General features: G+C 57.6%; 1 non-coding gene and 1 gene segment (V, D, J or C); both read right to left on the reverse strand.

Annotated features, from left to right (window-relative positions):
• Nucleotides 1–2,474: 2,474 nt before the first annotated feature.
• Nucleotides 2,475–2,548, reverse strand: TRNAT-UGU (transfer RNA threonine (anticodon UGU)). The gene has a single exon. It is a non-coding gene; the product is annotated as a tRNA-Thr (tRNA).
• Nucleotides 2,549–8,128: 5,580 nt separating this feature from the next.
• Nucleotides 8,129–8,580, reverse strand: LOC142821118 (immunoglobulin heavy variable 2-70-like). The segment is given in 2 exon segments: nucleotides 8,129–8,448; nucleotides 8,535–8,580. Coding segments are annotated over 2 exon segments (366 nt in total).
• Between the last annotated feature and the right edge of the window lie 6,017 nt (nucleotides 8,581–14,597).

Genomic DNA, 14,597 nt, shown 5'->3' on the forward strand with positions numbered 1-14,597 from the left:
CGGCAGCGGGACTGGAGGTCATGGAGACCCTCCTCCTCCTCCCACAGGTCCAGGAGGGCCTCCAGCTCCCTGGGGGTCCAGGATGGGGCCCTGCGCTTCCGGCCCCTGGGGGCTTCCTCCTCTGCCCCGGGTGACGGTGGCTGACGACCACCTTGTGCTGCCATGCCTGCACTGAGGTGGCTGGGCAGCACAGTTGCCACGTGGCAGAGCTGGGAAGGGAGGTCTCCGGGGGGCTCCTGTCACGTGCGGCCAGTAGCGTGTGGGCTCTTTAAGCCCTCGGGTAACGCGGAAGTCCGCGGCTTCTCCGGGGTCTCCCACCGTCCAAACCGCTTTTTTATGTTTCTTCTGCTTTTCCGGAAAAGCTGTCTACACTGGCCCTTTTCTGGAAAAGCTTTTCCGGAAAAAGGACTTATGCCCGAGCGGGAGCAGCGTACAGTTTCCGGAATAGCGGCTGATTTTGTACAGTACAGTGTCGATGCTTTTCCGGAAATTCAAGCGGCCAGTGTAGACAGCTCGCGGCTTATTCCGGAAAAGCGGCTGATTTTCCGGAATAAGTGGCCCAGTGTAGACACACCCAGACAGATGCCGAGTGGGGGTCACCAATGGGACGTGCAGCTCCCAGGTAAGTCACTGGGCGTTAGACGCCTGGACACTTCCGGAAATCCCACTAGGTCCCTCTCTGCCTGGCTGGACACCTCCAAAGATCTGGCTCTGCGGGACTTGTCAGCGGTCACACAGGGAGGCCGCGATGGATCAGGGAAGCGATTCCAAGTGTGTGAGCCCCAGGCTGGAGCCCTAAGCTCCCCCAAATACTCACTGGCTGGTGGCAAAGGCGGGCCGAGGGGGAGGGGCAGGGATTCCTCATTGGCACCGAGACATGGAACAGGCGTGAATAGCTCAGCTGCTAGTGAGTCTGCTCGCTGGGTCCCCGCGAGCTGGTATTTAAACAGGGCGCCCCTAGGGAAACATGGCACCGCTCAGTCTGTCTATCACTAGCCCAGTACGTCCCAAACCCGCACTGACTACGTGAGTCTTTGCCCGAGAAAGCTCATTCTCCAATAAATCTGTTAGTCTATAAATGCCACAGGATTCCTCGTCGCTTTTTCAGTAATCAAGACACCAACGAGCCATCTGTCCCAGTAAACAGCGTGAAGCCACCTGATGAAGCGAATTCACGGTCATAGCCCTGCCCTCTTCCCCCCGAGAATAACCCCTTGGCCATTCAAAGAGCTCACCTGCCAACGCTGCTACAATGAGCCTACATTGCGCCAAATTGTCATGACCCTGGTGCTGGCGGGGAAAGTTCTCCGGGGACTGGCTGGTCACTGCCCAGACCCAGGGGGCTGCGGATTGTCCCCGCGGGGGCAGCCTGGGCAGAGGGAGAGATTGAAACAGGAACCGCTCTCTGTATTTGTATGGTGGGATCCTGGGGATGCTCGGACCGATGGGCGGAATGAGGTGACGTCACATCCCTGAAGAGCATCCCGTGGCCAGAGGGAGCACGTGCTGGTTCCCAACACATTCCATAATGGCAGTGCCTCCCCCCCTCTCCCCCCCCGCACGCACACACAGGGCTGTGGTCCAAATGGACGCCCAGAAGATGACACGGGGACCGGAAATTAAAGGTGGTGCTGGCGTGGGAGGGGGGGAGACCTTTTGTTCCAAACAACCCGTCCAATGCAACAGAGGGTAACTAACCATTTCAAAGCGGCGAGAAGTAACTTCCTTGCATTGGTGTATAAAGGAGGGGGGTGTCTGTGTGAGGCTGAGGGGGGAGCAGAAAGGCTGGAGGGTCTATGAGCTGGGCCATTGTCATGGGCACGGATGTGCGGGTGTAACTGCAGCCACGGACCGGTACCTGCTTTGTCCGCAATAAGCCTGCTAACCGGAAAGGAGAAGCTTATTCAAGGCGAAATTCGCTTCCTCCATTGGGTGCGATGTAAAACCCGGGTGAGTGCTGGAGGGTGAATCCTGACTCTGGAGGGCGGCGGCTCAGCCCCAGAGCGCGCTTGTCTCACTCAAGAAAAGGACTCACCCCTGATGGCAGTTCCCTGACAAAGCGAGGGATCGCTGCAACAAAGGGGACATATTGCCCAGCAACGGAGGGGTTAACACGGGCGGGAGGTTTGTGTGACATTCACCCAGGTGCCGGGTCCCTTGTCAAAGCCCGGAGCGGTCCGAGTGTCTCTGCTGCCCCCTGGCGGCTGCGGGGGAAGGGCGATTCCGCAGGCTGGTTTTTGCACAACTACAAACCGCTTTCGTGTCGCTGTGAGTCTCCCGCACAATAATAGCGGGCGGTGTCTGCCTTGCCAGTGCCAGTGCCAGCAGCCTCTTCACCAGCTCCAGGCTCGTGGTTTCATTTTTTCAAACGCGCCTCTCCAATAAGCCTTTTCCTTGGATAGCCAGGGGAAGCCTCCTCTGTTTCCCGGAAGGACATTGCGAAAGGTCCGCGGAGAGGAGCAAGGGCCACAAGAAGGCACCACTGGGAGTTGAACCCAGGATTTTCTGCTTACAAGACAGATGCTTTCGCCAGCTAAACTATGGCGCCCTGCTTGAAACCTGCTTTTCAACTGTTCTAGTTTATGGTCCAAGAAAAGACTTTGGAATTCCAAAGTGCAGACATTCCCCTCCAGCCCTAATGAAAGAAAATCCTAATTCACCCATCCAGATGCCCTCAATGGACAGTTTCCGAAGGTTTTCAGAGTGTGACGGCGCGTTGGGGGTTCCCCGTCTCCTGCACCCCGAAATGGCACAAACAGACTGCACCAGCCAGTGGAATTGAGGGTGGTTTATTGCTCCTCCAGCACAGATGTAATCTGGTTACAGGAACTGGGGCTAAGAGGCCTCAGTGCCCCCCCTTGAGATAGGGGAGTCCCAGCCCCCTCCCCAGCTCCTTATTCCCTGCCTTCCAGCCAGGAACTAACTAACCCTCTTCCAGCCCTGCCCCCCAGCCAGGTCAGCATTCCACCTTCCTTTGTTCCTCTCCATGGGGGGTGTCTGGCCACTGGTTTAACAAGTTTGGCATTACCTTGGCCTAGTGAGGCTTTCCCTGCTGGGTCTTGCTCCAGACAGCAGGGGTCACCACAGCCCAGCAAGTACCCCCACTACGTCACACGGAGTCACTCCAACTTCTTTTGCCACTACGCTCAGAGAAGTCCTAAGTACCTACTCTTACAATCTTAAGGGAGACATTGAAAACACGTCGCTTCTCTGCATAGAAAGCAGAAGACATATCAGGGGAAGGCTTTGAACCTCTGTCTCGCTTCGGAGACCACAACACTCAAAGGCGGGAGAAATAGATGGTTAAGTCTAGCGCCTTAAACCACTCGGCCAGTGCTGCTGACATAAAAGATGTGCCTGTCAACTGCAGTTTTCTAAATGTTTGAGTTGCTCAGTGAGACGCGAGTGGAACCTCTCGTTGAACCCCTCCCAGCCAATCTACAGCGCAGCTGATTGATATACAGGGGGCAATAACTTGATTTTGGAACGTGGTCAAGGGCTGCACTCTTCCATTATATTAATAGAAGAGACATAGGTCGGTGATTGAGGGGCTGCGATACGGAATCGATGGGTCCGTTCAATTATCTGGACTGAGCTCCGTGTGGGGGGTTCCCGCCTGCAGTGTCACACTGATAGAAAAGGCCTCAGGCCAATGGGGTCTGTGTGACAACGGCCCGGAGAGGGCCCAGCTGAGTGTAAGGCACGTGAGACCCTCTTGTGCACAAAGCTCCCACCGCCCAAGGCTAGGATGTTTCCAAAGCCTCCTAAGGGGGTTGGGTGCCCAAATGGAGATGAATTGAGAATCCAGAATCTTTGTTCAGCTTTGCAACCCCTCCCCATAAGGAGAGGGGAGAGTAGAGGCACAGACCATGACTTTCCCAGCAACAGGTGAGTGACAGAGCCAGGAAATGACTCCGAAGTCCCAAGCCAGCCGCCTCACCCCCTGTTCTCACGGTGAGATACCAATGACCCGTCACCCACCCACCCCGCTGTACAAAGCAGAGCGAGTTTGTTCCAATTGTGTGGTTTGCATGTTTCTTGGGTGTGTGGGGATGGTGTTTCCCAGACCCCTTATATCCCGCAGGAGGAAAGAACCGAGAATCAGACTGTCCCTGCGCTCTGTGTTCCAGTCTGACAGACAATCGCCCCGCCCGGTCCCAGCCCGACAGGAGCGTGTGGGCTGTTCGCATCCATCCCCGCGTGTGTCCTGATCTCTGAGGGGCCCCGCTCGCCCTGCTCCTCTGGCCTCGCCAGGCTGCTTAGAAACCGCTTCCCCTTTTTGTGCCGGGTCCGCTGCGCGCTGTGTCACTGTGCCTCCCCTGGAGCAGTAATAGGCGGAGGTGTCTGCAGCTGTCAGCGAGCGGAGCTGCAGCGAGAACTGGTTCTTGGCGGTGTCCCCAGAGATAGTGACTCGGCCTTGGAGAGACGGGGCGTAGTCTGTGCTCCCGCCATATGGATACACGTACCCCATCCACTCCAGCCCTTTCCCGGGGGGCTGCCGAATCCAGTGCCAGTAGTAGTACTGAGTAGGGAGGGAGAACCCGGACACAGCGCAGCTCAGGCTGAGGGTCTCTCCGGGCTTCACCGCCCCCGGGCCGGACTGGACCAACTGCACCTGGGAGAGGACACCTGGGAAAAGGGAAGGAAAACAGGGAACAAATTAGCGAATCGTTGAATCTCTGGCCCTGGCCCCAATTCTCTCTAAACACTCACAGCTGGGAGCCGAGAACAATGAAAGGAAAAGCCAGAGACACTTCATTCTTGTTTGCATGCAACGAGTGGAAGGAACTCCCCAGCGGGCAGGGCCGGGCAGGGCTGTGTCTGGGCAGAGACAGGCTCCTAGAACCAGGGGCTGGTATTTAACCAGGAACTTCCGGGGCAGGGATTTGCATGCGGGTTTCACTCGGTGAGTATAAACAGAGCAGAGCTCTAGGCAGGGAGCGGTGTGTGGTGCGAAACAGAGTCACACTCCCCTGTGTGTCCCAGCGTGTGACTCAGACTCAATTCGGGTTCATCGGAGCTCTTCACATGGAACCGTTTTTCTGAGTCCCGTGTTGCTACGCGGGTGGGGGTTTGAATCCCACCTTCCAGCTACACTGCTGAATACAGCAAATGTTCAGGGACGTCTCATGAGATTCACCCGGTATTGTGTGATGGAGAAGGCTCCACAACTGTGTTGTCGCAGCTCCCATTGGCCGGGAACAGCGACCCCTGGGGTGACCATTCAGCCCAGTGTTAACGGGACAGTCCCTTGTCTAAACCCTCCTGCAGGTTTCCCGACATTTTTAATAGGCAGTGTCTCGTGTTTCTGCTGCCCCTGCTGGTCAGTCGCAGTCAGTGCAGCCGCAGCAGCCGCCTGTGTCTGTCTGGCAGGTGAATGCTGCAGGCGGTGGCCAGCAGGTGGCGCTTTCGGGCAGGGCGCAGACGGCAGTAGGAAGAGAGGCAGCCTGAGTGTGACAGAGGGGTTCAGGTTTGGGGGTGAGTCAGTGGTTTGTGTCACCATTCCCCATGGGTACCCTAACGCAGGGTTTCTCAAGGGGGACGCCAGCCCTTTCTGTCTGCAAGCCTGAAGCCCGATCCCTGACAGCCCCTGGTGCTGCCACCCCCGAATTTCCAGCACAGACTAGGCTGTAGACACGATCCCGCCTCCTCCTATCCTTGAAGCTGTGAGTGGTGGGGGTTATGTTGGGAGTCCTCCATGGCCACTGCTCTCTATAGGGAGAAGTCTGCAGAGCCCGTGGGCAGAGTTGTGGGGCTCTCTAGGCAGCACAGCGCAATCCCCAGGAGAGCTCCACAGCCCTTCCTCTCCCTGCCCCCGGCCGTGTCACAGGCAAGAGCCGAGCCACAGAGCTCCGTCCTCTGCTCTGCTACTCAGCTCTCAGCCCCCTTGCTCACTGTGGTGTAGTGCTAGTACCTTGTTGGTCACTGTGCTTGGGATGTGCGAGATGTGCTTTTGTGCAAGTGTGGACGCTCTCTTGCACAAGAAACCTCTGTCGCCGTGCATACTACCTTCTCTTTCTCACAGTGATACCGGGGCAAGACCTCGGGCTCCAGATCAGTCATGTCCAGGTACAAGAGGTTGCTGGGTGTTGTCCCTGGACTTGGTGAAGCAGCCTTTGTAAGTCTGGGCGCAGTTGATGGTAGCTGATCTTGGGTGTATTTCCCCGATCGACGCCAGCCCCTTCCCCGGAGCCTGCCGGACCCAGTGCATCCCGGGAAGGGGCTGGCGTCGAAGGAAACGCCGGAGGCTTTGCAGGAGAGGCGCAAAAGTCTCCGGGCTTCTTCACATCCCCTCCAGACCCCATTAGCACCTGGGACCGGGCACCTGGAAACAGAAACATAAATCACACTGAGATGAGAAGCAATCACAGACTTTTCCCGGGCGCAGCCATTGCGTTTGAGGGGAGAAAATACCTTTCAGAGCTGCTACAGTGACAACTAAACGGAGCCATTATCCCTGGTGCTGGCGGGAAAAGTTCTCAGGGGACAGACTGGTCACTGCTCAGACCCAGAGGGCTGTGGATTGTCCCTGCGGGTACAGCCTGGGCAGAGGGACAGATTTAAACAGGAACCTCTCTCTGCATTTGCATAGCCCCTCCTGGGGACACATAGAACCTCCTCACTGAAGCAGCACAATTCACCTGCCTGGGGATTCAGACAGGAGCGGAAGAGAGTGAGGGAGAATCACTCAGGGGGCAGGGCGGTACCTGGGATCCTGCTTGGCCAGGCTCGGTTTCCTGCTCTGGCCCGCCCTTATAAAAGACACACTCTTGCGCTGTGTTTTACACTCGGCCTTAGGGAGCAGCATCAGACGGTCCCTCCCCACGGATTGTGCAACGCCTGGGCGGTTGGATCCTGAGGACGCTCTGACCAACGGGAGGAATGAAGTGACTTCACCGTCTCTCGAGAGCATGCCGTGGCCAGAGGTAGCGTGTGTTGTGGGTTCACTCATAGAAAGCCCCGCTCCTCTGCCCCGGCTCTCCATGGCGTTAGGGTCGGAGGGCTCGAGCCATGAACCTTTGGCAGGGGAACGGGGCGGGGCGTGTGAGACTATAGCCGAAGAAGAAGCTAAAGCAGGATTGTTCACAATGAGGTCCCGGACACTTTTCAGTGAGGTGGTGCCTGATGGGGAGGGGGGGCACTGAAGGCAGAGGGGAGTTTGGGGCTGTATCTTATCGCGTGGGAGCCGCGTTCTGTCTCCTTCCTACCCTGGCCCCTCCAGCCCGGCTCTGCCTCGCCCTGCGCACCAGCCCCTCCCGGAGGAATTCCAATAGTCCCGCCCTTCCCTAGAATCCTCACTGGGCTGCGGGCGGCTCTGGGCTAAGTGACGTCATAAAGGACTGAGAGGCGGGGCTTTTTCTCTCCAGTGAAATTCTGTGAAATTGCTGGAACAGGCAAATCATTTTTTGAAACCTGCAGTGAAGGCTCGTGGGGCTTGAAGAGGTTGGGCGGAGAGTCCAGCCTGCCGGGTGAACTCTGGCAAGTCATTTCTCCGAGCCTCAGTTTCCCCTTCTGTAGGAAAGGGCATGTCGGGAAAGTGCTGTGACACCTCCTGATGCTGATATAGATTTATGAATAAATGACAGCAACGCTGGCACCCCCCGCCGTCTTTCTCTTGAGTCACTTGTAGGGAAGGTGCATCGGGGATGTGTTTCCCCTGCAGTTGCTTCTAAACACATTTGCAGGGGAGTTTAATTTAGACTTTACAGATGGGAGTAATTACGAGAGAGCTACGAGCAGCCGAAAAATCCAGAATTGCGCTTTTCAAAGCCCTGGTTCTCAGTATCCTGCAGGAGGATCACTGAGAGATTCACCATCAACTTCATAGCTCTCCACTGCTAGCGGCTGCTTCCTGAGTTGTGTGACAACACTGCCCGCTAGTGACTGACTACAAAGCCTGATCGACACGGGCTCTATTCCAACTCCGAATGGGCTGTTTTTATATGGCCCAACTGTTCGGATCCGATCAGGATCTGGAGACAGAGACGCCTTCGTGGAAAATCATTTTCTTTCTTTTTGACAGGGAGGTTGGTTGAGGAAACCTCTTTGCTCTGAACTGATCTGGCCTCATCCCGCGCTGTTCGAAATCCGCTTCCCCTTTTTGTGCGAGTCCCTGCTGGGTTCTGTGTCACTGTGTGCTTCTGGCGCAGTAATAGGTGCCGCTGTCTCCGGCTTCCAGGCCTCTCATTTCCAAATACACCTCGCCCTTCGAGGTGTCCCTGGAGATGCTCAAGCGGCTTTTTAGCGAGTCCTGATAATACTTGTCGTCCTCCCAATCCACAAGACACAACCACTCCAGGCCTTTTCCCGGGGGCTGTCGGATCCAGCCCATTCCAATGCCTCTAGTGGTGAGAGAGAATCCGGACACGGAGCAGGTGAGGCTCAGGGTCTGCGAAGGCTTCACCTGGGCGGCTCCGGGCTGCCGCAGTGTCACCTGGGAGCGGCCACCTGCAAAGAGCCAGGAGAAACCTCAGCCAGAGCGCGGGGCGCGGCGGGCTCCGCGGGGCAGAGACAGCTCGCGCCGAGGCACTTACCTGCCGCCAGGGCACAGAGCAGGAGAGACGGGAGCAGGAATTTCATCTCCCCGCTGGGCAGCCGGACAGACACAGGCACCGAGACCCGGAGGGAGCGACACGGGCTGGGCGTTGGGAGGGGCCGTGGGACGAGAGGGCAGAAATAGTCTGTGCTGGAGGGGAAACAAACCCCTCATTTGCATAGCGCGCGCGGCATGCAAAGCAGGGGCCGGTTCGTTCGCTCTTTAGTGCCCAGAGATGCGGCCCCGGCCTCATAGTCCCCAGCGAGCGGCGCGTGCGGCTCTCACGCGTCACCAGCGAGGTGTCGCCTAGAAACCGAACCCAAGTCCGGAGCCCCGTTGTGCTCGGTGCTGCACAGACCCGCAGTCACAGCGAACCCGGCCCTTGGGCAGCGGACACTTCCCCCAATCTCAGATGTCTGTCAGGGGCCTGTGCACGTGGGTGAGACAACGGAAGGGACACAATTTTTTACTGATTTATTATTTATCTATCTCTGCTGGGATCCTCTAGTCAGAGCTGCAGCCCCTCACCAGTCACGCCGATACAGCTGGGTATCGAGCGGGCTGGTCAGTGAGGATGAAGCACCAGGCTGGGATTGAGGAGACTTGGATGTGGATCGTGGCTTTACCCCTGGCTGTTGGCTGACAGCGGGCAAGCCCCTTCTGCTCCCTTGTAGCTTAGTTTCCCATCTGTGGAAAAGGGGTTAATATCACTGGCGGCTCCTTTGGGCCTGTGAAGAGGAGCAAAATCAGGGTTCCCTGCATGCAGGTTATGTCCCCTGCGCAGTCCTGTCTGCCTCTCAAAGCAGCCCACGGTCACCAAATTATGGCTTGCCCCAGCACCCGCGTATTTCCCATCAGTGTAGGGATCGGCCTGGGGACAGAGGAAAGTGGCGGGCGGGGGTGCTCGCAGACCGGACCATGCGGGGCCGGAGGAAGGAGAGGGTCCGGAAACTACGCTCCTCCAGGCTGTACAGGCCGCCTACGCTGCTATGCCTGGGGCTCACCAGTGCGATTTAAAAGGGTTCCCAGGGTTTCCTGGTTGCTGCTGCTGCCAAGTTACCGGAGCCCGGGACCCTTTTAAATCGCCCGCAATTATCCCCTGAGGGAGGGCTCCCTCCTGGGGTTCCTTCTTTAACGTCAATGAGCAAAGCCGTTTGTATTCACTAGAGTGGGCCGCAGTCAGGGCACGAAAGTGTTAACCGTGACGTCAGAGATTTCCATCCTGACGGGTCTGCGCTCTCCTGAGCCCCCAGGCGGGGCTGTTTTGAACGTGTCTCTGCTGCCCCCGTGCGGCGGACGCGGGACGTTCTGCAGCTCCGGTTTGTGTACGAGCAGCCGCAGGGCTCGTGTCAGTGTGTGCGGCTCACAGGCGTCACCAGCGAGCATCCGAACCCAAGTCCGAAACCCCGTTGTGCTAGGCGCTGCACAGACCCCCCCAGGCACAGCGAGCCCGGCCCTTGGGAAGGGGCCACATCCCTCACGCTGAGGTGTCTGTGAGGGGGCCTGCGCACGTGGGTGAGCCAAAGGGAGGGACACAATTTATTATTATATTATTGTTTATTTATTGCTACCGGAAATCTCTGCTAGGATCCTCTAGTCTGAGCTGCACTGCACGGGTCATGCGGGTACTGCTGGGTACAGAGCGGGCTGGTCTGTGAGGACAAAGCACCAGGCTCGGACTCAGGAGGCGTGGATCCTGACTTTGCCCCTGGACTGCTGCGTGACTGCAGGCAGGTCCCTTCTGTTCCTGTACCTGTGTTTCCCCATCTGTGATACCAGGAATAATAGCACTGACCGCTCCTTAGAAAGAGCTCCCGACTCCGATGAGAAGCAGGTACCAGCGCTGCCAGGAACAGACACGTCTGGGGGGGCTTGTAAATGGAAATTCAGGGGAAGTAAATACACTCACATGACCTGTTGTTGCTTGTAACTTGCTGTAGATTTGCGGTGGGCAAATACAAAGCAAGTTTTACTTCACCCAGAGCACCCTGAACCAGGGGAACTCCTTGCCAGAGGAAGTTGTGAAGCCCAGGACTTGGAGAGAGTTAAAAACTGAGCTAGATAGATTCATGGAGGTTAGGTCCATCAATGGGTGTCTCTAGGCTCTGTTTCTCAAATGCTAGGAATTCTTTAAGTCAGGCAACATGGCCTAGTGCCCACTGTAGTAGGGAGAGAATTCATCGGAGGCTCCATCGTTAGTTTAATGAGTGGCTGGGAGAAGCATCCATGTGATTCAGTTGGGTGAGGCCCCACCTGTAGGTGTCAGTGCAAGGACAAAACCTGCCAGAGATTTGCAGCTTGTCACAGCATGACAGGGCGGGAGGAGCCAGGCTGGGGGGACCCAGAGCTCAGTGCCTCCACAGCTCAGGTAGCATCCCGGGGATCCCCTCCCAGCCTTTGAACAGTCCCTGCAGATGTTCCCTGAGACAACACAGAGAGATGCCGAGCACAAGACCCCTAGGCTGGCAGATGGGAACTCTGCACCAAGAGAGCAAAAGGCCTTAAGAAAAGACTCGTCTGGCTCCAGCTGAATTACGGGGCCTTTTCCTTCTCGGCATTTCCTTCTGAGTCTTGCGACGAGAAACTGCCGGGATCTTTTGCCAACATTTGCCTTGCTGGGCACGCACAGAACTACCTGATTCCTCAAGAGGTGGAGGAAATGGTGGGAAGAGCAGACACGTTTCCCAGGCATCACTGGGAGCTGCGTCCTTCCCCTCCTCACCTGGCAGCTTAGCCCTGGTGCCGCCCTCTGGGACTTTTCTCTCAAACATTCCATGTGTTGCCATTGACCATCCAAAGGGAGGCGAGAGGAGAGTAACTCCCCATCGCCGCCGATCTGCAGAGTTTGCTCTCTCAGGGTCTCTGGGCGCTGAGAGCCCCGGGGAATCACAGGGGCGTGTGGCTCTGCTCCCCTGCCCCAGCACTTGCAGTCAGAGCCCGGCCTTGCCCATGCCAGTCCCAGCAGCCCCTTCACCAGCTCCGGGCTTGTGGGTTCATTTTTTTCCAGTGCTCCAATCAGCATTTTCCTCAACAAGCCATTACTTGGGTGGCCAGTGGAGGCCTCTTCTGTTCCTCACCTGGGACCGGGCCCCTGGGAACACAGACAAGTTCTCAGTACTGGTCTCCACGCGAGGGGAATTTAACTCGCCTCCGCCGTTAGTCAGAGGAAGAAAATACCTTCCCAAGCCGCTACAGCGACACACAGAAGGATCAAAAATTTCATGTTTCCTGGTGCTCTCCTGGAAAGTTCTCCGGGGGCTTCGGGTGCACCCTGGGCAGAGCGAGGGGCAGCTTTAAAGAAGACGCTGACTCCCTCATTTGCATACCCCGCCTTGTAAGAGCGCCGCCGTGCTGTGCCAGTGATTGGCTTGACCCGCCCCAGGGCTCCGGATGCGGGAGTCAGACTGGTCCGTCCCGGGTGTCTGTGCAGCGCCGGGCACAGGGCGCCGGGATCTTTCGGGGACTTTCGGCGCCCAAGGGGAATGAACCCTGCACTGACCGTGTTTCCTCTCACAGGAATTCAGAAACTGGGCTGTTGACACGTGATGTGGGAGACAATGGTGGGCTCCGAAAGCTCTTTTGGCAGAGCATCGATCTATGTACGGGCAGGGGGCTCTTCTCTGGGCGAGTCTGTCCCTTAATAGTAACAGCGCCGCCTGCTGATGAACACGCCACTCTTTCCCTGCTGGAGATATTACTAGATACCGGGCAGGGAGCCACAGGCTGACTGCTCCGGCCAGGGTGTCTGTGCAGCCCCAGGCACAGCTGCTGGGATCCCCCTGTGACGTAGTGGGGGTACCTGGCTGGTTTCTATGCTGCTGGCTCTGGGGTAACCCCCACTGGCTGCCGTGGGTACCACGACCCAGCAAAACAGGATGAGTCACTATGCAAACCAGTGGCCAGACACCCCCCATGGAGAGGAACAAAGGAAGGTGGAATGCTGCCTTGGCTGGGGGGCAGGGCTGGAAGTGAGGGAGTTGGTTGCTGGCTGTCGGAGGGCATGGAGGAGAGCCTAGGGGAAGGGGCTGGAGTTTAGGGGCCCAGTCTCCCCCATCTCAAGGGGGCCTGAGGCATCCTAGCCCAGTTCCTGTAACCAGATTCCATCTGTGCTGCGCTGCGCTGGAGGAGCAATAAACCACCCTCAATTCCACTGGCTGGTGCAGTCTGTTTGTGCCATTTCGGGGTGCAGGAGACGGGGAACCCCCAACGCGCCGTCACACCCCCTGAAGAGCTCCCTGCAGTGACTGAGTCTCCTACACAGGGACTGAGAGACTGGTGACTCTCAGAAGATGAGGAGAGGATTCCAGCTTTGCACAGGCTGGCAAAGATGCTCCCAGGCGAACGGGCCGGCACCTGCCCCGGGTCCTGCCCGCGACCGGCTCTTCACATCCCCGGAATCTGCCCCTGCCTGTTAGAGCAATTTTCATTCGAGGCCGGGGTATGATTCCTGCGGCCGCGGGGACAGGCCGGAATGGGTGCAGGGAAACTGGGCGGCCTCTGGGGGAGTGTCAGTAATTTCTCTGGGGATGTTTGTCCTGTTCTAGCCACTGCGCCTCTCTGGGCGGGGATTGGCGGGCTCCATTTGGCCTTCTCATTCTGGCCTCGCTTCGCGGTTTATCAGCCGCTTCCCCATTTTGCGCCTGGTCCTGCGTTGCTCTGTGTCGCTGTGTGGCTCCCTGGAGCAGTAATAGGTGGCGGTGTCTGCAGCTGTCAGCGCGCGGAGCTGCAGCGAGACCTGGTTCCTGGCGGTGTCCCCAGAGATGGTGACTCGGTCTTGGAAAGGCGGAGCATAGTTTGTGTTCCCGTTTGGGTACAGCAACCCCATCCACTCCAGCCACTTCCCCGGGGGCTGCCGGATCCAGTGCCAAACCAAATTCTGAGCAGAGATGGAGACGCCGGAGACAGCGCAGCTCAGGGTGAGGGTCTCTCCCGGCTTCACCGCTCCTGGGCCGGACTGGACCAGCTGCACCTGGGAGAAGACACCTGGGGAAAACAAAGCAGAGCAAAGAGACTTAAAAGCCGAAAAAAATCTGGTTCTCCCCCAATTCCCCCCACGTGCTCCAAGGACACTCACAGCGGGGGGCGGCGAGCAGGGCAAGGAAAAGCAGCAGAGGTTCCATTCTCGGTCCCAGGCACTGAGGGAAACTCCCCAGCGGGCAGGGCCGGGCAGGGCTGTGTCTGGGCAGAGACTGAGGCTCCTAGAATCAGGAGCTGGTATTTAACAGGAACCCCCGGGCAGAGATTTGCATGTGGGTTCCCCAGCGAAGCTACAAGGGATGCCAGGGGCTGAGCGTTCAGTGCAGGAAGAGGTCCCCTTTAGACAGGGGTCTCCTTTACACCCCATAGAGAGCGAGCACTCGGCTCGCTGGTTAGCCGGGCACCTTAGCACAAAGGGCAGGACTGGCAAGGGCAGGTTCCAAATTACTCCTCACTTCCTGTATCCGCATTAGTGAGCGTGAGCGCCCAAATCCCCTAGGCGCTGGTTAGTCCCAGCGTTAGTGAGTTTGGGCCTTGATGGTTTCCTGTGCCGATAATGAGGGTAAAACCCTGCAACTTGGGGTGAGTCGCTTCCACTCTCCGGTGCCAGCGCGAAGGGAAGAACAGGGTCAGGGAGGGGCTGGGCCCAGCAGCCAGTGAAATCCAGCGAGATTCCAGTTCCTAAAGGTCGCGGGCTTCTTCATCACCCCCGCCTTTATCCAGCGAGTCCATCTAATGAGTGTGGCAAACGGCGTCAGAGCCGGTGTCCGGGAATGTGGAACGTGAAGACAGAGCGAGATTCTGGCAGAGCAGGGCCCAAGGCAACCGCCTTCCTCGCCTTGCCCTAAGGCCGGGCCTGGCCTCACCCGCCTGTACCAATAGACGCCGGGAGAATTGAGCGGAGCGCGGTCATGCCGCTCACTAATCACACGAATGAAATTCGGGTCCCGATCCCGGCAGACACTGAAGCACGTGGACATGGGTCTGAGCTCGGAGGGAACTGGGGAACTCAAATAGGAAGATGCCTCATATCGTGAAATCCAAACGTCGCAAAAACGGATGAAACTGACGGAACAGAACTAGT

The sequence above is a fragment of the Pelodiscus sinensis genome, chromosome 30 (assembly GCF_049634645.1).
Source record: "Pelodiscus sinensis isolate JC-2024 chromosome 30, ASM4963464v1, whole genome shotgun sequence".
Lineage (NCBI taxonomy): Eukaryota > Metazoa > Chordata > Testudines > Trionychidae > Pelodiscus > Pelodiscus sinensis.